This window comes from Besnoitia besnoiti, chromosome I, assembly GCF_002563875.1.
Source record: "Besnoitia besnoiti strain Bb-Ger1 chromosome I, whole genome shotgun sequence".
NCBI classification, from domain to species: Eukaryota; Apicomplexa; class Conoidasida; order Eucoccidiorida; family Sarcocystidae; genus Besnoitia; species Besnoitia besnoiti.
In genome coordinates, this window is record NC_042356.1 from 1,977,838 (window position 1) to 1,999,420 (window position 21,583).

At 58.7% G+C, this 21,583-nt stretch overlaps 3 protein-coding genes across 3 annotated transcripts; 1 reads left to right on the forward strand and 2 right to left on the reverse strand.

The window, feature by feature from the left end:
* Positions 1-342: 342 nt before the first annotated feature.
* Positions 343-6,132, reverse strand: BESB_002910 (GalNac; the record flags this gene model as incomplete). The annotated part of the gene is made up of 10 exons (XM_029359046.1): positions 343-666; positions 959-1,305; positions 1,737-1,891; positions 2,313-2,482; positions 3,221-3,397; positions 3,736-3,820; positions 4,020-4,221; positions 4,550-4,732; positions 5,234-5,363; positions 5,599-6,132. 10 exons carry the CDS (start codon positions 6,130-6,132, stop codon positions 343-345), a joined length of 2,307 nt encoding a protein of 768 aa, XP_029221959.1.
* A 2,917-nt stretch (positions 6,133-9,049) lies between these two features.
* Positions 9,050-12,758, forward strand: BESB_002920 (dihydropteroate synthase; the record flags this gene model as incomplete). The annotated part of the gene is made up of 6 exons (XM_029359047.1): positions 9,050-10,408; positions 10,730-10,859; positions 11,155-11,233; positions 11,657-11,794; positions 12,036-12,192; positions 12,648-12,758. 6 exons carry the CDS (start codon positions 9,050-9,052, stop codon positions 12,756-12,758), a joined length of 1,974 nt encoding a protein of 657 aa, XP_029221960.1.
* A 2,451-nt stretch (positions 12,759-15,209) lies between these two features.
* Positions 15,210-21,001, reverse strand: BESB_002930 (endonuclease/exonuclease/phosphatase family protein; the record flags this gene model as incomplete). The annotated part of the gene is made up of 5 exons (XM_029359048.1): positions 15,210-15,308; positions 15,712-15,891; positions 16,103-16,340; positions 16,607-17,481; positions 17,807-21,001. 5 exons carry the CDS (start codon positions 20,999-21,001, stop codon positions 15,210-15,212), a joined length of 4,587 nt encoding a protein of 1,528 aa, XP_029221961.1.
* Between the last annotated feature and the right edge of the window lie 582 nt (positions 21,002-21,583).

Below are 21,583 nucleotides of genomic sequence, written 5' to 3' on the forward strand. Positions count from 1 at the left end.
CCTCAACCCTTGTCCCCCCCCCCCCCCCCCCCCCCCCCCCCCCACAGGGCTCGCTACGGAGGCACGCGCTTCTGTTCGGACGAGGTGACACTCCACTGACCCCGCTGCCTTTTGATCGGCGTGGAGGAACAGACTGCCTGGACGTGGCCATTGCTGCGCGAGGCACGCCCGCCAATCCGCGAGGCGCCGAGGCCGCTCTCTGCAGCTTCGGCCTGGTTCCTGCCGTGGAGCGAACGGCTCGCCGCTGCTGACGCCGCCGCCGTGTTCGATGCACGCCCCGCTTGTCCCCTTGTGCGTCTCGCTCGCTTGACATGCACTCGCCTTGCTGTCCCTGTGCGCGGCCTAGGGAACGAAGGTGAAGCTCTGCTCCTTCAGGTCTGGGTCACACTTCCGCAGGACGAGGTCGTATGGACTCTTGGGCGTCTGAATTTTCACGGCCTGCATGCAGAGGTTATCAGGGTGAAGGTGGGTGCTGGTCGCATCCATCAGCTGCATCTGCTTCGTCTGCTCGTTGTAGAGCCAGTACCGGCTGAGGCCGGCCTCCGCAGGCTCCTCTGCGCAGGGTCGCTCAGGCAGACGTCCCGTCGCCGGGTTCCCGTACACGCACTCCTCGAATGTGTGCTCCGCGACCATGAGAAGGTGACTCTCTTTGGAGTACAGAAAGGCCTAAACTCGCGAGAGAGAGCGGCACGCACAGCCCACGCAGTCAGCGCCCAGCCCACGCAGTCAGCGCCCAGCCACGTTCGGGCGCCGCCTGGCAGTAGGTGCGGACTCCAGGCGGATCGGGCGCCAGCGGCTCTCTACGATACTGCGCAGTCGACCCCAAGCGCAGCCCAGTGCGCGAACATGTCTACTCGAGCATGCGTACAACGTCGCCGCAGACGGCTCTACTACCCCTTGAGCACAGAGACGAATGGAAGCCCCTGGAAACGAGGCGAGAGTCACACGGCCTACTCACCTGCGTGCCATGCTCAAAGTGGCAAGGATAGACTCCGATATCCTCGTGAATCGCGGTGAGAGTGTCGACGCAGCAGTTGAATCGGCCGTTCTGGAGCGCGCCCGTGAGCGACGCCTTCAAGTTCGGTGGCTTGAGCTCCGGATAGACGTTCTTCAGGTACCAGTCGAAGTCCTTGCACTGGAGGCGTTCGCGCAGCGCCCGCAGCTCAGTCAAGTCGCCGATAGGCTGGTCAGGCGGGAGCCGCGGCACCACCAACTCTACGATCTTCACGTAGTCCCCCATCCAGACGTGCGCAGTGCGCAGCTTGTTGCGATGAATGACTTCGCCGCGAACTGCGTACACTTGGCCTGAAGCGGCACAGTGCACCAGAACTCCGCGAATGAAGCGCGACAGGGCACGGAAGAAGGAAAGAAAGAGACGTGGAAATGAGACACACGACCGCGGGCCGACTCGAGGACATAAGATTCCCCGAACGCTTCAACGAAAGTATCCGGAGGATGGAAACGAGGCAAAGAAGGAAACGGCAACGGTGAAGGCAAAAATATGAAAAGCTACACGAGAGGGCGCCGAACACACGACGAGAAGTCGGGTGACGCACGTAAGCGCAGAAGAACTTGTAGAGCGAGCCAGAGGAGGAAAACAACAGCAGCACATATCTAGGAAACTGAAGCAAGCGAAACCTGCAGAAACGAAGCCGAAAGCAAGCACAAACGCCGGACGCTGATGCAGGAAGCCTTGCTTTACGGGGAGAAGTCGGGGAAACAAAGGCACGACGAACCTTTCCAGAACTTGGAGCTTCGAAAAACATGGCCAACTTTGCTGCACGGAACCAAGTGGAGGGAGCCTCCGCACATCCAAGCCTTGAAGGAGAGCTCGAACTCTTCTCCTCCGTAGATCTGCATTTCTTTGTCGTAGCCTTCCAACGTTTTCCACCTGCAGAGACACCACCAGGAGAAAGAAAACAACGCGCCGTCTGGCAACACGCATCTCCAGTTCACACAGATCGCTTCCGCGCGAGACACATCCCCCACCTCTCCGTCATCAAGACCCAGAAACGTGAGACGACGTTAAGACCCAAGCCAAAGAGAGACACAAAGCGAGATGCAGCCGCGCCTCCCTGACTGAAAAACACAACCGTGCCATCCATTCGCAGGGACCTCAAAGCTGCTGCAGGCGGGCTCTTCTCTCTTTCTTGATCTCTCTTTGCCTCTTCGCTTGATTCGCAGTCATGGAACTCTCGCTGTTGCGCCTTTTATGATTCCTCCCGGCAGCTTCTGCGCGGGGGATGGCGGCATTCGAGCAGTCCACGCTTGGCGCTTCTTCCGCACTGTGCGCGGTCACAAGCCTGTCTTACCACTCCTTTGCAATAGTGAAGAGGCCCCCAGCCATGATCGGCGACATCACGGGAGCGTCTCGATTCTTCGCTTCTTCGTCCCCGTTTTGCGCGACGCGCTTTCGGATTTTCTCGTCGATGTGGTGATGCCCCATTCCCCACGTAAACGCCAACGTCCTCAAGCCGCCCTCCTGCAAACACAAAGAGCGGCAGATGCAAATCGAAACCGCGACCCGCTCTCGAGACAACACGCCTCTCGAATCCCTTCCGCCTTCGCCGGGCACAAGCCGCTCGAGACGGGGGGCTGAGGGGAGGAGGGGGGGGGCGAGGGGGGGGTGGGCGAGGGAGGGGTGGGCGAGGGGGGGGGCGGTTCCAGCCCGAGGCCTCGACGACGGCAGGCACTCGCAAAGAAACGCACGCAATGCCACCTACTTGAATACATGTATAGCTGCGTGCCGCGGACACCCTCGGGCTTCCACAGGAGACCTTCACGGCGTATCAGACCCGCTTTCGCACACGAAAACGTCGCCTTTGCGTGGTCTACCGTGCCCACGCCCTTCACAGACTCAGCCACTCGTACAGATACACAAGCAAAGCTTCGTATGTATGTATACATATGTGTACATGTATATATGTATAAATGTATGTATTGATGTATTGATGTATTGATGTATTTATGTATATATGCACGTATGCATGTGTGTCCGTAAGTATGTATGTATGTATGTATGTATGTATGTATGTATGTATGTATGTATGTATGCACGTATGCATGTGTGTCCGTAAGTATGTATGTATGTATGTATGTATGTCTGTATGTATGTATGTATGTATGTATGCACGTATGCATGTGTGTCCGTAAGTATGTATGTATGTATCTATGCATTTTATGTACATGCATGTGTACGTGAGTGTATGCATTTGCATACCTCCACGCGGAAGGTGTCGGCGTCGATGGTGGAGATGAGAGGCATGGCGACTCTGCGCCAGTCTTGTTTGACGTGGAAAAGAAGCGGCTGAAGCCAGTAGGCTGAGCACTCGATGTGGCTGTCTAAGAAAGTGATTGTCTCGCCAGTCGCGACCGCGGCGCCTGCAGCGCGGGCGCCCTGAGAAGCGAAAGGCAAGCGAAGCGCGGAGGCCGATGCAAGGAGTGAAGGCGAAAAGAAAAGGGAGACAAACGCGCATGCAGGCAGGAAGAAACGGCGGACACGGTCGGTGGCAGTTTGCAACCAAAAGGAGAGCAAAGGGCACTCACTATACCGAGAGACAGTGCAAGCGCAAGTACACATCTTGCGCACACAGCAATGAGGATGGACGCTGCCTCGCCTTTTCACCCGAGGGGCGTGACGGAAAAGAGACCGCAAGGAAGTGAAGGACGCAAACAGCTGTTTCCCTTGTGGCGTGTGGAGTCGCGTCAATCTGCCAGTCTCTTACGGGGGCATACCATGAGTCCACGTCGCTGAAGCAGTCGAAGGAGGCGCGTTTTGGGCAGAGTTCCAGCGACATAGTCTTCGAGTTGCTCGCCTAGCCTGCATGAGAGAGCGCACCAGACCAGAAACGCGACATTCCTGCGGACCCGCGTCGGCCTGCGGGATGACTCGCCACGGGAATCCATCACAAGAGTCGACACACGTGCTGCCGGGAGGCTGAAGAGGCGCTCTGCCGTCGGGCGGCGATGAGGGGGCGAAGCCCGGTTGCCGCGGACAGGAGCCCGGACGGCTGTCTCACCAGGGATGCGTTTCTTTATTCGAGAAATCGTCAACCACGATGATCTCCTTCAGCAGAGACGGCGGCGTGCGATTCAAAACGGAGTGAATGGATCGCAGGAGCACACTCAAGTTTTCGTTATAGAGGACGATCACGACGCTGGTAGTCGGAAGGCCGCGGCCGTCGCTCGCATTCGAAGCGGTGAGGGAAGCCACTTCCATGCCTGGAAACGACACACGGAAAGAGAGGCCTTCCTCATGAGAAAAGGAAGCAAGAGCCCGGCCGCGCCGCGTGCACAGTCTCTCGACAGACGGACAACAAAGGCGCACGCAGGATCGCAGAAAAAGGGGCGAAGACCCGACGTGCGACGAACGAAAGGAACGGAACTGAGAATTCGCACATGAAAAACGAAAAGCAGAAGACACGCACACGCAGGGGCTAGTGAGGAGGAACCACCAGAAACCGGCGACGGAGAGTGCATGAAAAAGTAGAACGCTGGGGACCTCTGCGTCGGTAGTGCCCGTATGACCCGTCAACTAACAAACCTGTACCTGCGTTCTCCACAGAAACGGCGGAGTCTTGATGCTGAGCATTCGAGTCGGTCCTCACGTCGACTTGCGGCGGAGTGAGGCGATCAAACAGCGGCCGCTGCTCGCGGCAGTACGCCGACGCATAGTCAGGCACTGCGCGGTCAAGCGAGAGGGAGTCGGTTACCTTTGTGTTGAAACAGTATCCTGCAGAGAGACACAAAGACGCGAAGCAGAGCGAAGGAGGACACGGGGTTGACGAGACGTCGAAACGCATATCGCCTCTGTGCGCAACGCCTGTCGCGGTCAGAGGCAGGCATTCCACTCTCACACAGTCGAAAAACAGCCTGGCTCGCGACAGCGGACAAGCAAAACGGGCGAACGCATAACGAACGATGGGGATGCAGACGGAGCAGCGGGGGGGGAGGGGTGGCGGAAGACCGAAGGCAGGAGAAAAACAGAAGAATGAAGTTCGTCACCGGAAGAGAAGTGAGCGCGAGGCAGTGCTGACGCTTCACCGTGATGCTGCAGGGGAAAATCGATCAGAGAGGGAGACGCTTAAACTTCTGAAGACGTGCCTGCTCCGTCCTGCGTGACGGTCTGTCAGCACCTGATGATGCATCATCATCGGTCTCGCACAGGCTGGAGCCGACGCAGAGTGCCGCGCGCGTGCGCGAGAAGTGTCGGCCGCCTCAGAAGGCTCCGTACCTTTGTGTGCCTCGCGCTTCTGCTCAGGCGACTGTTTGAAGAAGATCGGCGTGGGAGTCCACGCCGGCGTGCCGTCGTCGAGGATGCCGACAAGGCCGTGGAGGCGGTCCGAGTCCGCGCCTGGATTGACCTGAAGGCAGCGGAGGCGTCCGCAGACACACAGAGAGTGCACTGGACCCCTCCCAAACCGTCAACCCTGAACCTAAGTTGCGGCCGCCGAGAGTCGCAGCCCTCTGCACGCTGTGCGGGCGAGACGAGCACGAAACGCAAGTCGCGGGCTCCGCCAGTAGCTGGCTCGGCTGTTTCGGGCTTCGAGGCCCACTTGCGTGAGTTCCGTCGGCATTCTGTGCGCAGGGCTGCCTCACCTCCTCGATCAGCTCGGGCTCGATGATGACGGCTGGCGCGTCTCCGTAGCGCCCGCCCTCGTGGCCGAGATGCGTACGCCGCCGCTCCCTTCGTGGGCGCGGCTTCCAGTTCTGCAGCAGCGCGGCGACTGCGGCGCTTCCGTCAGCTCCCCCGGGGCCGCGGGCGTCTCCTGGAGCTTCTGCGGCGGCCTGCGGCGCGCGGTTGCTCGACTCTGGCGCTCCGATCCGCGCGCGCAGCGGGCTGGGCGAGGCGCGCGAGAGAGAGCGGACGCCAGAGAGCGAAAAGAGCGAGCTCGGAGAGAGGAGAATAAGCAGCATGAACAGAGTGAGGGAAAATGCCGTCAAGAGCGTCCCACAGACGCACCGCGATACCGGCCACGACGCGGCAGATACAGCCACAGACGAGGCCGGCGCGTCTTCGGGCGGCGGCGTAGACGTCGACCCCGAGCGAGAGCGAGCCCGCGGGTGACGCGCCGAGAGACTGTCTCCGTCGCGCCCGTACTTGCCGACGGCATCGGCTGGAGACTCCTCCATTTTGAGATCCACGCAGAGACACTGCAGAGATGGTACGACTAGCGGGTAGGGAAGGGGGGGGCGGGGGGGGAGGGGGGGGGAAGTGTCTGTTGACGGAAAGCTTGTGACTTTCGGGCACGCGGAGGTGGGGACCGGCTGAAGCCTTTAGGCAGATCCTGACGGACGGAAGGCGCGGGATTCGGGGAAAAATGAAGAAAGAGCCTGCGGAAGTGATGCGTTTAGGCAACTCAACTACAAAATGGCGCGTCGCCGACGTGGAGTTGGGGCGCCAAGAGGAGACTGCAGGAAGTCGGAAAAACGCGAGCGGCAGGTCGAAGCCGCTTGGGTCATCGAGAAACGCTTCGTGAAGCGCTCGATCTCCCTCTCGACATCTTCAAAAGAGGTTTGCGGTGGAATCCAGCTTCAAACGACCCAATGAGGCTCAGCAAAACATGGCTCGCCTTGAAGGGGAGGAAGGACACGAGTGCCGCCTGAACTAGGATTTTCCAAAAAAGCACTTTCTCTAACGCAGCGCCTCCACACATAGAATAAAAAGCGCGGCAGGCTGCGGTGTGAGAATGTGCCTCGTTGCCCTTCAGTCTCTTTCTTCCGCACGGACTTCCTTGTGACGCAAACAGGTTCTGCCTGTTTGGAGGAAACCCCCGGCTCTCTCTCGTCTGCTTTCGGGCGTTCCTGATCTCATCCGAGGGTGTTGGAGAGCTCTGCCTCGACAGAAAGGACCAGAAACTCCCTCAATTAATGGAGAGGGGAGCGGAAAACGCCGAAGCGTCCGCAGCGGGTGCCTGAGAGGCCGCGCGAGTCGGCTGAGCAGAACTGGAGGGAGATGAAACCTGCATTCGATGTGCCGTGGAGCAACTGTGCATTCCCCCCTTAACCTGATTTCCCATCCCTGCCCAGTTTGGCGCAGAAAGGACAAAAACACGCAGCGGTTTGCCAACTGCCAGCGGGGGGTGGCTGCGAGCGGATAGTGCAAACACGGAGCGCGGCGTGATCTGGCGAAGACCGAACCCGTGTTCAGTCTTTCACGGACAACGGAAATGGACAGAAGGCGTGGACGTCGCAGATACTGCGGTTTCGCGAACGAGTGCTAGGAAAGCTGACGCCATGGAATGGTGCGTGAGTGAGCAAAACGCTGAGCGCCGCTGGACGCGGCGACGGAGGAGCGGCAGTTTTTGGGCACAGCGTGGCGACGTGATCCTTTCTTGTTCCTTCCGCAAATCGAAAAAGCTCGTTCATCGAGACTTGCGCGTCGAGAATACAGAGGTGCGGATGAACCTGGTGAAGCATGTGCAAGGCGACCTCTGGCACGCGAATTTTCAGCAACTGTAGTACGCTGGAACCTACGCAAGCACGTGACGTGTGACGATTCATCCTTCTGGGAACATCAGTCAACAGCGAAATGTAGACTCTCCGCGTTAGACGCTGTGCGACTTTTTCGCAAAGAAGAACGGAAACCTCTAAAAAGGGAAGGTCGACAGTATCGGCTTTGACGCAGAGTCGTCGGTGTCTTCAGCAGAATCATGTCGTTCTCCTCCTGCAACTGTCTCGGTGGTGTCTTCCAGAAATTCGACGCCATGCGGACGGCGTAGATCGCGCTGTCTCCTAAGACGTGTCCACCGCTGCCGAAATCGGTATCCGGCCGCATTCTGCGGACGAGCCATCGCTCCAAAACAAAGAAAAAAGCGCGCTTGACTGGCTTTTCTTTCTGCAACGGATTCTGCGCGGCTCGTCCCCACCAGACGCTTCGGCTCCCAGCGTCTCTGGGCGTCGGCAGGCGCGTCAGACCCGTCTCCGTTGCAGAATCGAGGCGGCCTGCAAACTAGCAGACGGCGTTTCTCCCACCGCGGGGACGAATCAGATTTGCTCCGTGTGCTCACGATTGCTCGCGAGCTCAGTCACTTCCATTTGTTTCAGCGCCTCCCTGCGAAACGCGTCGAGCCCTTTCAATTCAATTTTGCGAAGCGTAAAACAGCTCTAGACCGCGACTCCCGTCGAGGTCAACGTGTTTGACGAAGCACCCCGCCTCAATATCATTCCCTTCCCCAAACGAAAGGAGGGGCGTCGCCTCCACCCGTCCGGTGAATAGGTATGTTCCACGAGTGCGCTTTACGAGCCTTTGCGTGTTTGTGGGCGCAAGTCCATCTTTGATATTTTCCTGCGCGGACGACTTGTGCAGGATGTTAAGGAAAAGGCACGGTGCAAACGATCTATCGGGGAAGCAGTGTTGGAGCTCCTTGTCAACAACTCCAGAAAACCCAGTTTATGGGCATGCGTGCTCATTTCTCTAGCGACAGGCTGGACAGGAATCTGCGTCGAGCTTGAACGCGTTGCGCGTCTAGGCAGCGCGGCTCCCAGGACTCGGTTTGATATGCGGCCCCCCCCCCCCCCCCCCCCCCCCCCCCCCGCCGCCCACGTAGCGCACACCATTGTCTCTGAATAGTGGGCTGCACTATCTGCAAATGCGTGGTAGGATGGGGAGGACGTAACTAAGTTCCGGTTGCTGCCGTGTGGGCGTCGAGGACTCTGAAGCAGGACAACTGCTGCCTGTGCGGTGTGTCTATCCTTTTTTTCCTGTGCAGATATGCTGCCACTGCTGGCGGGAGTCTCGCCCGGCTTTGCTTTGTGGCCTCGAAGCTACGCGCTTGCTCGTCCGCGATCGTTTTCGTGTCCACGAGCCGCGCCTTCGCCACGTCCTCTCTGTTCAGATCCACCGACTCTGCGTGCGGATCTCGTAGCTGCCTCGTCCCCCAGCTCGCCACGGCTCCTCCAGTTTCAGCGAGCTGCCTTCAACAGGCCATCTAGACTCTACGGAGGCGTCTGCCCCCGAGTCTCGGGGCTGTCGTTTGGGCTGACGCGCGCGAAAACACGCGGTGCGTCCTTGAGTTCCCTTCTGGTGCTTGGGATCCAGTCGAGAACGATGGCGGGAGGCCCCCTGCAGGCAGACCCGGGGCGCGCCGCGGAGGGCTCCGCCGAGGAGAGCGCCACGGCGTACATCTGTTTGGGGTCGAACCTTCGTGGAGAGGCCCGGCTGGCCATAATCGAACAGGCGATTCGGGAGCTACGAGAATGTCTGGGTCCGATTCTGAGCACGTCGTGTCTGTACGAGACTGTGCCCGCCTTCGATGTCTGCCCGCCGGGCGTCCCGCACGACGTCTTCCACCCGTTCTACCTCAACGCCGTAGTCAAGCTCCAGTCCAGGGTCACAGACCCGTGGGACGTCCTCGAGGTTCTCAAGGATCTGGAGGCGCGCACCGGGCGGCCGCTGCCGACTGATGAAGAACAGGAAAAGCAGTTGGAGAAGTTCCTCAAGACTGGCGCAGCCTTCAAAGACGACTGCGCGGCCGACGAGGAGTCCAGCGCCGACGGGAACGCGGCGGAGAAGCCTGAGAAAGCCAAGTACGTCCGCGGTGCGCCCCGCCTCATCGACATGGATCTGCTTTTCCTTGACAAAAACGGTGCGTCGTGCGTGGTGGACGAGGCGTCCTCCTGGCCCCCAGACAAGAAGTGGCAGACCATTTTGCCGCATCCGCGTTTGTCCACGAGGAACTTTGTCTTGTTTCCCCTCTGCGACATCGACCCTGACAAAATACACCCCGTTGAAGGCGTGTCGCTGAAAGAGCTTCTTCTCCGCAACCTCGAGCTGCGCAGAATTCGCCTTCAAGAGGCAGCGGCCAAAAACACTGCGACCCGCAGCTGCGAACACGCGGGGAGCCACGCTGCATGCTCTGAGTCAGCGCCCGAGCTGCCCTACACCCTCGACGGGTCGCTGACCATACCCAGGCGTTGCTTCGCGGCGACTACCGAGAATCTGTGGACTCTCGGGGGCCTCGCAGGGGTTGCGGATACTCTTCGCTACATAGCTGACGTCAAGCGCGCAGCGGCGAAAATGGTGGAGTTACTGGATGATTCTCAGCGCACGCAGCTCAGCCGTCTGCTGCGTTTGGAGGACAGTCTTCGAAAGGAGCACCCAGTGAAGGTGATGGGGATTGTGAACGTCAGCCCAGACTCGTTCACCGACAACTTCTGCGAGAGCGTAGACGACGCGCTTGAAGCGGCCGAGCGCATGGTTACAGCGGGCGCAGACATTCTCGACGTAGGAGGCGAAGCGACTAGTCCCTTCAAGGCAAAAGGCGAGGTTTCCCTCGCCGTGGAGAGAGAGCGAGTGATCCCAGTAATCCAAGGCATTCGCAAGAGAATCAACGGCGACGTCATCGTATCAGTCGACACCATGAAGGCCGAGCTTGCTCGGGAAGCCGTCAGCAGTGGCGCGAACTGGGTAAGGCGCGACTCGTGGACGCAGGAGGAAAGAGGCATCCTCGGCTCGCGCACCCGCGAATCGCATCCCGCAGGCACTCCTCAGTTTCTGACGTGAACGCCTGTTCGACAGAAGCGGGAATTTCACTCACACTCAGTCGAGCTTGTCGCATAGTGTGACTACCTGTTCGAGGGTATTAACACCTTCACAGGCTTGAGCAAGACGGCCCCGTTTATGCGGAGTCCGGGTGTTGAATGCTACGAGTGCATGCAGGCCATCGGGGGCCTCATACTGACGTGCATCTCCTGTGGTCGCGTTATTCCTCTGGGGTTCCGCTCTCAGGTAAATGACCAGACTGGCGAGATGCGGAAGAAGGGCAGTGGAGATCCTCTAGCGTTCGTCCAGGACAGCTCCACCACTATCGTCCTCATGCACAAGCGCGGCACGCCAGACACCTTCGACTCCTACTGCGGTGAGAGCTGTCACGCGCGTGGCCGCGCCGGTTTTTTCACAGTCGTTGCGTCTTGCGTGTTCCCGCTGAAGGGATCGATTCACTTTGCGCGTCGTCGCATTTAATTGGGGAAAATACGCGTGGATAAGATCTTTTCAGATATGACAGTGGAGATACCCCTGCCTTTGCTGGGCGCGAGGGAATGAAGGCATCTAGTCCCCGTGTCATGGCTTGGAACGAATGGAGTCGGTTTAGGGTCAGGGGGTAGTGCCCACACTGAAGGACGCCGCTGCTGGTGTTTGTTGCGCCGGTGTAGACTATGAGGACGTGGTTCGCGAAGTCGGCTCGTGGCTGGCGGAGATGAGCAACGCCTTGCAAAAAAATGCCCTTGGCCGGTACGTTTTTTCAGTACCTGTGCTCGCTTCGTGGATCAGGCTGCCGTAGGTCAGCAGCCTCCTGAGAAATAGGCCTTCCGCCTGCCGCTTTGGACTGTGTTACGGCCGGGGCTGGCGTACGTGGCTGCGCTTCTAGACGCCGTGGATATGCCGGTGCGCGCAGGCGATAGGCACGCCCGTTCATCTGTTATGGGCGGTGTTGAATGAGGGGGAGAGGGTGGACAGTAGTAGCCGTCCTCCTTCAAAGCGTCTTACGCTTGAGTGTTCGCTGGGACCTTCACAGTACAGCCTGCTTGCCGCGGAGCTCGTTCACGGTAGCGTAGCCCGAGGCGCCAAGCGGAGCTTGTCGAGGGCCTATCAGTCACGAGTTCACCAGTGTTTGGGGGACACCGAAATGTGCGCGACAGTGCCTTTGCGCGGCAGGTGGAGGATTCTGGCGGATCCAGGTTTGGGAATCTCTAAGAGCCCTGAACAAAGCTTCGAGCTTCTCAGGTCCGCGAGACGCATCAGAGAAATGTTGCCGGAAGGCATTCCCCAGCTCATTGGTCACTCCAGGAAGAGGTAATGCGGGATGTTGTCGGCAGCAGGGGGCTCGCGCTTTCGGCGGGGCTGGTGCGGTATTGCTTGCTTTGAACGGGCAGTGGTTAGTATACCGCCCGGGGGGTTGTTTGCCACGTCGCGCAGGGGTTCTGAGACTGGACACAAGGAACAGCTCTGGCGGGTATGACATAGGAAGGCAGCGAAAGGAGGCGTGGAGGGTTCGAATGTACCGACGTGGCTGTCTGCACGTTGTGCTCCGCAGATTTATTGGGTGGGGAACCGACGAAGAAGGCCCGAAGCCTCCGGCTCCACCGTCGAAGGAAGAAGTCGAAGGACGCCGATGGGGGGGGGCGGCGGTGGTCGCGTGGTGCACTGCGAACGCCGATGCTATCGGTGTTATTCGCACGCACGACGTGAAGGTAAGTCGCTTAAGTCCACCTTCGCGACTGGGTGCGTCATGCCTTCACGCATGCGAATGAAAAACATCTGAGAGACAGACGGAAAACATGTCGGTAGGTGGCTTTCTTGTTAGTACGGCCGGCACAGGTGAAGTTTCACAGCACAGGACGTCCTAACAAATGGAAAGGAATTTCGGCGGTAAACTAGCTTGCGAAGGGTGGGACCATCTACCTGTGGACTCGCATCCCGAATAGTGTTGTCTGTGTAATGCAACGCTCTGCCTCAACAGTGTGCCATGTTTCTCGGACGCTGGTGTAACTTTCACACTGCGGCTCAAGAGCAAGTTTACCGCCACCGTGCAGGTGTGCGTGCCTTGCATGAACGGGCCCTAGGGTCGGGACAGATTCACCGCTACGGAGGTATTTGGTAGATGCGGCCGTATGCCGATTGCTGTGTTTTTCTATTAAACTTGTAGGAGACGTGCCTCGTGCGCAATGTGGCTGAGAAGATCCAAGGCGTGGACAAGGCGATCGAGAAGATGGCCGAAAGCCCTGATATCTCTTCATATTTCAGCTTCTGGAAGTAGCTCCTCTGCCCGTCAACCCTCTTTCCTTCACTGTAGTATATAGAGCTTTTGTGGGACACTTGCTTGTAGGACAGGAGTTGTCAGCGGGCACGCGATGTGTGTCACATACGCCCAGTTGTCAAAACAAAGCAGGCTGGACCTCCACTTGTTTTTGACGGAGTACAGTTGCAGCGCAACCCGGGCCGCCGTTCATGGAGCGGTGCAGCATCTTGCACAGAAGTCGTGGGGAGGGTCGCTGTGTGCACGATAGTTCGAAGTGGTCGCACGCAGGTGGTTCTACACTGGTCCTCGATGTCAACATGGACTGCATTGCAATTCTTGGCAACTCGGCCCTGAAACGCTATGACAGTTTTCCGTGGCTTTCAACAAGAACAATAGTTGCCATCCCTTTACATTGGGCGGGGGTTGCGACGCGCGCGAATATGCACGGCTGGTGGCAAAGATGCCTGTGTGCCTGGCCAATTCTCTTGAGAGGTCGTTCAAGTCAAGTGGGGTATGATTCCACCCTCGTTCAGACACCTGCGAATAATCTGCAGGCCGCGTGGCTTGCAAGAGGAACTTATGAACTCCCAGATTTTGCTGTCGTACAGAGTTTGCGTACAGTATAGGTTATGTGTAGTCTGAGGTCGCTCGCTGCGACTCCACCGCGAGTCAGGAAAAGGGATTTTCTAGGGAATATCGGGCGTCGGCACGCCAACGTGGTGGGGTGTTTGGGTCGATTACTTTACTAATGCAGCATGTTTGCTGTTTCGGGGGGTGAGTGCTTTTACATCCTGGTGCGTCACTGTAGCACTTCTGCGATCGTATCGCAGTGCTACATCAGCAACATGAGGGAAACTGGTATCGACGTGGCCAGTCTTGTTCATTAAGGCAGCGGGGCAGGCCGCACAGACTGTCGCACCAGGGCACGGGTCTCAGACACATGCATCCATGCCTGTGATTGCCCGCCCTTTATCACACACTGCTGGGAGGCACTGCGGTACAGCGCGAGCCAACAGGTAGCATGACGAGACAAAGGGGCTCACCAAGCACAGGAGGGGTGTTAGAAGACATCGCGAGGCAGCAAGGTCAACGTTGGATTTGGGTGATCATGTGAGCGTTGGGCGTGATGGCGCCTTCAGGCAATAGGTCTTTCAGGGGAGGGTTGTAGGTAGCCTCAAATAGCACAACAGTGTAGCCTGGTTTATTCCCTCCGTGGAGCCGTGGTTCCGTTCACATACTTATTTGATGTGATACGGGCCTCATCGCAACAAGACCTGACTGTGGGACAACGGGTTTGGGAACACGAAGAAAATCGACAGTCTGTTGGGCCACCGTTGCAGCGGGAAACCGCTACACACCCTCATTGCCGGATTTGGAAGGAAAAGGTGACGATTGCAACACAGAGAGCACAGCCGACTCCCGTGTCCGCGTTTGCCGCGTGTATACAGCACTGGCACTAAACACGACGGGGCTACACGCTTTTTGGAGCTGTTCATCAGCTGCCATGCGAACAACTAATTCGCCCATTCTCTCCGGACCTTGACACGGGGTGGGCTCTGGAGAAGTGCTAATGGAACGACCGTGCTATCTGCCTGACACACTCTAGAATTGGGCTACAGCCGTCCGGAGCTGCCCTCTGCGCACCAGTGGACTTGTTGCCGCAAAAATGCATGACGGAGCGGCGCTGGGAAGCCATGGCGCGCTAGGATTACACGAATGCGATAAAACGTGATTTCAGGTGTTGATTGACAGGAACATCAATTTCTACAAGCAAAAACCGGTTGCCAGTGAAGAAACAGAAACGACTACCGGTTTACTACTGCCGGCCTACACAACAAAAATAGACATAAACGATCATATCTCGCGAATGTAGCCCCCTCATCTCTATCATCTTGTCGCACGCGTCAGCAGCAAAGGACGTCAAACTCCATTTCTGTGAAAACGGTGGCCCTGCTGAAGCGGAGGCGAGTTCTTTGAATGCAGGAACTATCACACCTTCGTGGACACGCAACGTCAGCAAATACCCATGACAATCGGAGCTTTGGGTAATGTATCGACCCGTTCGGAACGGCTGACGAACGGAATAAAAAAAAGACAACAGAGAAGGCCTTCCAACAAACAATTCCAGCAGAGCACCTGGAAAAACCAAGGAATGATACATTACTCTGAAGTCTGAAGGACCTCTTCGGCCCAGTCCACTGCACTCCCCTCGTTATCGGTCGTTCAAGCTGCCGTCCTCCTCGCACACGAAAAACTGCGTGTTCGCAGCCTCTCGATCCCCGCGCCCACCCCCTCCCCACGCCGCCGGTCAACTCACTCGAAACCCGAGTGTGTCCGGCGCCATGTCCACAGACTCACAATCATTTTTGTCGACCAGCGGAGGCAGCCAGCGCCCGGCCTTGCAACGGTGTCACATGTATCGATTGTGCTCCAGCGTCAGTGCCCCCCCCGCGGAGGGGACTGCCACTGTCACGCTATCCACTCGAATTTGCATAACAGAGGAATGTGGTCTGATGGGCGCAGGGGACTCGGCAGCGCTTGGTGGAGGAGTTGCAGCGCTCGCGCTTCCTGATCCCACACGCAACACACGCATAAACTAGTGACATCCACACCTCGAGACGCACTCTTCGACGGCGCACATGCACAACACATGGGAGAACTGGAGATACGGCGCGAACCCTCTAAGCACGGGAACGGGACAACAGAGGCGAGCATGCCTGCTTCCTCCCCAACGCCAAACCCGTGCAGACGTGCGTTCAGAAGTAGCCGGCGGGTATGAACGACTGGAAACAAAACAGCACGACAGTGTGGCGATCCGCATAGTGTGCGTACAGTTGAATATGCCAGCCAGGCTAGACCGACTTCACCACAAACTAGAAGGAAGGAAGGCACACACACTCGCGCCCTACCCGTACTGAGAGACATGTAGGTCTCTCCTACGGCATGAAATTGAAGGAAACGCTAGGCTTACCCGGAACAGCTGTTTGGAGTCGACGGGCTCAAGAATTTCGCGAACGCGCAACACGGTGTCAGTGAAAAAGAGGTAATCCAAGCAGCCTGTGTAGCTCCCCGTGTAGTTGGTGAACTCCGGCTCGGACTGTCGCAGGTCGTAGAAATCGTGCGGGTTCAAACCATCTTTTAACGCTTTGCTCTGCGAAGCAAGACACATGAAGACACCACAGCTCCCGATACGCGACAGGGACACCGTCTCGCGGGGTCATGCCTTGGCTGCGGGGCGACAGGGCAGAGGCGTCCGCACCGCCTCAACGCTGCGTGCAGACCGCGGCAATGCAGAGCTGGGTCGTCAGTCGCTGCGCGACAGTCTCCACGGCTCTAGCAAAGCAAGCTCGTGCGCCACTTACAACGGCGTACGCAGATTTGAGAGGGATGCTGTGGCCAAGATTCAGCTCAGTGAGCAGGCCGTGGCGATCGGACGCAAGGTCGATGTGCTGCCGATCGCAGCGGCCCGTCACCACCAGCTGGTAGACCGCACTGTCTGGCGTGCTGTTGAAGTCTCCACACAGGACTGCAGCTGGGGTGAGGCAGGGGGAATCGATGTAGGCGGGAGGGCGGAACGCCAGCAAGTACTTCTCCATCATCCTGAAGAAAGCGAGCGCAGCACAGGAAAGAAGAAAGCATGCACCGAACATATGCACACCCAGATCCCACGGCACAAGCTCTGTATTCCGCAGTGACTTCTTCAAGCCCCCCCGCTGCTTCAGGGATTGGATGGCCCGAATTCGAACACTCCAGCTGTAAACGCCAGAGGCAGCTCGGAGAGAGCGGCTGCGGCAGACACGCTCGACGACCGCTCCCCTTCCGTCCGTAGCACGTGGTGCCGCACGCGCCGCTGCAGCAGCACCTACCCGACTAGAGTCTGTGCTTGCCAGATTTTCACGTCGTTGGACTCGGGATTCGCGACGATGTGCGTGTTGGCTACTAGGAGAAGTTTGCGTCGCGCCCCGGTCAAACCTGCCGGTCCATTAGATCCGAGAGACAGTCCCCACTGCGCTCCCTCCATTCCACCGCCCTGCGCTGCGTGATCCAAAACGAAACGCGGGGCTTCTCCCCACGCCGGAGCGGTTGCCCGCAGCGTCGAGCGGACGGGCTCGGCGTCCTCTTCCTGCGCGCCGCGACTGCCTCGCGGATTTTCCGACTCTGCGCGATTTGCGCCGCTGAGAAGACTTCCGCCTCCGCTGACAAAGCCAGCTGTAGCCTGCATGCGCCCCCGTGAAAACGTCGCACCGGCAGACTCCGGCGGACTACTCGCGGAATCGGCCCACGAGCGCGTGCCCGCTGACGCAGAAAGAGCTCTACTGTCACTACTGCTGCGATTGCCGCGGTCATCATTCCGACGCTCTCCGGTGTCGCGGCCCCTGTCAGTTTCCTCCGCTTTGGCCGCTGCGCGAGTATCGCCCTCGTTCTTCACCTCGAGAAGCAGAAGCAGAGCCACGTTGTCTTTGAGGAGACGCTTGATGGCTTGTCTCTGTAACTGACGAGGCAACTGCTCACGAGACGCCTGCTTGATGAGTTGGCTGAACTCCAAACCGCACTGGTCCACGATGGTGAGTTTCGACTTTCGATAAAAAGTTGCGCATCCGTCCATCGTGAACTTGCCGCCGCTCTTCTTTCCACTACCGCTTGTGAAGATCTCCATCGTCTTCTGCTTGTAGACACCGTTGTAGCCCCGGCGAGCCAGCTGAGGCAGGAAGAAGTCTTCAAAATGTTCGCTTTGCACCTCCTGAAAAGCAACAAAGACAGGCACAGTGCGGGCTAAAACAAATAGACGCCCGGGCCACACACAAATAATGGATACCCCAGATATCTATCAGGAGCACACAGGCCCCTCACTCACGCCTCGTCCCGGTGTGTGCTGACAACTGATAGACTCTTATGAGCTGTCAGCAGGCCACACGAGATGTATTGCATTGGAGCCTTACACACACAGACGCACTGTGGCCGGTAGCGTCAAAGAAAAGCAAACGCTTCGGGCTTGTTCGATGTTACCCCATCTCAAGTAAACGGCGGTTTGATGACTGATCAAAACATCACGGAAACTTTCTGACCTGCAGGCAGATAACATCGGGGTCGTGAGCGACGATCTCGTCGAGAATCCGTTGCCTTCGATAAGGCCAAGCTAGCATGTAGGCATCACAGTGGGGGAACGCATCCAGAGTGCCATAGAGTTCGGCGAGCACGTTCCACGTCATGACCGTAACGTTGAACTGTCCGGCGTCCTCCGGAGACAGCTCCTCGAGGGCGCAGGAGCTGCTGCTCCTGCTGCGAATCTGGCTTCCATCCTGGCTGCCAAGTCGTCGTGGAGTTCCTGCGCAGCCGCTGGTGCAGCTTCCCTCTATGCTGAGACAGCAGTCACTGTCCGAATCATCAAAGACTCCTCCAGCACGTGACGCATGCTGAGCTCCTTCCAGCTCGCCTCCTAGCAGCCCGCCGTCACGCCCCATGCCGTGCCCACCTGCGCTAGGCCCGGGGCTGTTGTGGAACAGTCGGGCGCTGCCGCCTGCCGGCTGGTGACACGTAATCCCGCCTGCGTTTGACCCGTAAGACGGCAACAGAGCAGCAGCAGCGTTGCCCGAGCCGCCACCACGCGCGAAATCACACAGCCCGTTTGTGCTTCCGACGCCGAAGGGGGACGAGGAGAACCCGGCGCCAAAAATGCTGGAACCGGGGTACGCTGAGCCGTCATTCTCCCCTGCGTAGAACGCCACCACGCCTCCACCCAATGTCGACGAGTCAGCCCCCTCCCTCGCTGATCCCCCACTTCGTGCGCCGTACGCGGCTGCTCGCAGTTCATCGGAAGGAGCAAGGAACCGATCTCGTGCAGCGGCAGCGACTCGGCCGCCTGGCCCGGGGAACGCTCCGCCGAGACGCGCAGAGGGCGGCAGCTGCAAACTTCCATCGGATGACCGACCCACTTCATGCGGACTCGACTGCCTGTGGTGACTCTTCCACCTCACAGCCTGCAGGCTGTGAGGTGGAAGAGTCCCCACTTGCGAAGCAGCGCCTGGCGGCCCCAAGGCTTGCGGCTGGTGCTGAGGCGGCTGTGCCATCCCATGCATGGGAGGCGCCAGCGGAACAGACGCCAACCGTCTCCTGCGGCGAGGCACCGTATCGACCGTAGGAACGCAGCATCCTGTGGAGACTTGACGGTAGTGACTTGAGTCGTGGAGAGACGCAGCTGCCCAGGCAAGTTTGGCCGCCAGCGCCATGTCGACAGGTTTGCCGTTCACAAGGAAGCGCGATGAATCATCCTCGGACGAGGAGCTGCTGCCTTGATGTGGCTCTCCACTCTTCTGCACCGCTGTGGATATTGCACTGCTGCCACGCGTGTTGCTGCTCCTCCCCGCCACCGTGTTCTGGCTCCGAGGGCCTTCTGGCGGGCCTGCGTCGGCACGCCCCCCCGCGCCCTCTGACTGACTCCCTCGTCGAGTCCCTAAAAACCGCCCATCACTTGACGCACCACCTTGCGAAAGCCGCCTCGCGCCCTCTCCACGCCGCGAGGCCGCAGATCCTCCTTCTATTGCTTCCCCCGCCGACGTACGTGTGCTTCTCGACTGGCCATCCACCGCCGCGCCGCCGCAGACCTCCGCATCTCCTGTAGCCGACTCCAAAGCACCTTGCCCTCCGTCGCCATTCGGCCCCCCAAACCCACGCTCAATTTCATTTTCAATCAGTTGTGCCAGCGCCGTGCGCCCGACAACCAGAGCCTCGAGTCTAAGTTGGTGTCCCACGTCAGCCTTCGTGGGCGTGTAGTTTCGATTAGTGGACACCGGCTGCCAGTTCCCTTCTTCGCCTTCTGTTGCCACGAGCCCTGCCTGCTTCAGGAGAGCCAAATGTTCTGCATCGAAATGGCGATTTGCATCGAAATCGCTCCAGTCGAAAGGACGGCAGGGAACCCCGTATGTGTGGGAGTTCGGATGAGGCAAAATAGAGGCCATGCCACGCGTCCTGTAGAATTTGTGGAGTTGTTTATATCCTTTCCGGAAGCAGTCATAGCAGCAGAAGCAGCGCAGCGTCACGACGCACTGCAGTGATGCAGTCCGCTGCGGATGGAAGGTGCAAACTGCCCGGGGCGGCCCGCGCATCCAACGGAAAAAAATCTCCGACGATTTGCCTATCGGATTCTCTGCACACTCCTCGTCGTCGTCAAACACCCTTCCTTTCCGATCGCGAATGATCACAATCGGATGCAATTCACAGCTCTCAACAGGGGTGATGGGGCCCCCCTTGTTCCCGGATGCGATCCACATCAAGTCACACCGCAACAACTCTGCTCCTTCCCCCGCTCCGCCCCCCAGAGACAACTCACGTTGCGGGGTAGCCGCTAGCCCGACCGGCGGGGTGGACGGAGTCGCCGCTGGCGATCGCAACGCGGTGGTCTCCTTTTCTCCGTGGTCCCGCGTGTATATTCGGTTGGCACCCGCGCCTTTCCCTGTCGGTCCATCAGCAATGTGTCCCGCGCATTCTCCCGGATTGGAGCCATCTCGAGAGTCAACCAGCGCTTGGCTATCCTCTGGAGACCCGCGCCCTCCGCCTGTGCTGTCTGTGCCTTTGCCGCTCACAGCTCCCGACGTCGCTGCTTCAGCGGTCGTCGAGCCACTCTCACTGGCTCCAGCACTTGAACCTTCATCCCTCCTGGCTGCTATAAAGGAGTGTGTACTGGTGTCTCCACTGGTTGCTTTCCCAGCAGGATCTGGCCCATTTCTGGAACCGCGGCGAGTTTCAGATGAGAGACGATCTAAACCCACTGCTGACGTCGAGTTCTCGCCGCTCTCTCCAGAGGCCGAGAAATTCCAGACGCTGGAAGCTTCACCCCTGCTTCGAGTTCGCAGCCCAGGCGGCTGCTGGCTGCGCGACGCTCCCACACCCCCACGGGGCTCGCGGTGGGAAGCTTGGGGAGGTCCACTGAAGCCCTGCAGAAACGGATGACGAGGAACGAAAGCCTGGCCCTGGCCATCCACTGTGTGCCTCCTGCTTGGCATGGTGGAGCCAGGACCATTCATGTCACTCGTTTGCGGCTGGCGCGACAATCCTTCTACCAACCCGCCTCCAGGAGCTGCAGGAAACTCTCCGGAAGATTCTGAGCGTGAAAGGGAGCGGCTGTGACCGGACGTGGCGCTAGACGTAGTGGGGCCTGTTGACCCCTCCATAGAACCTGAGAAAGGGCCAGAGGTGGGTGGGTGCTGATGCAAGAGCGTGACACACGGGCGTTGAAGAACGGGCGGAAAGGCGGAGGCAGTCATTGTGTTCCGAGACTTGAGAGAGTTCCTCGTTGACTCAGCACGGAGCGGAGGAGTCCGCCGGGACCCTCCTGGCGCAGCGTCTGCGTTTCTCGCTTTTAATGTCACTGCTGAAGCGCTAGTCGTTGCGCTTTGTTTGCGCTCAGATATACACGGGGAACCGTGGTAACTCTTTCTCAATTCACAAGCCTCTCGACAGGGAGTGTATGCTGTGGAGGGCAGCGAGGCTGAATGAGGCGACGGGGGCCCTATGGGGCAGAGCACAGTTGAAAACGCTGAGGGCATGACTGGCCAAAAATCAGATGCGTTTGCTTGTCCGCGGCCTCAGCCCTGGCAGCCGAAGGCTATTCGGTCCCAGACGCTCAGCGGACGGAGCCTGCGGCGCACGCCGCAGAAAACGGGCGCGGCATGGACGACGCAGAAGCCTCCAGCACCTCACAGCGACCCTGCAAAAAACGAAGGACCACAAAAGGAACCCGCGATATAATCAGCAGCGAGAGACGTGCTTATCCCCCAAAAAAGCGGAGAACCCTCCACTGCCGTCCGCGATCCACAAATACCAGACACAGCGACAGAAGAGTTTGC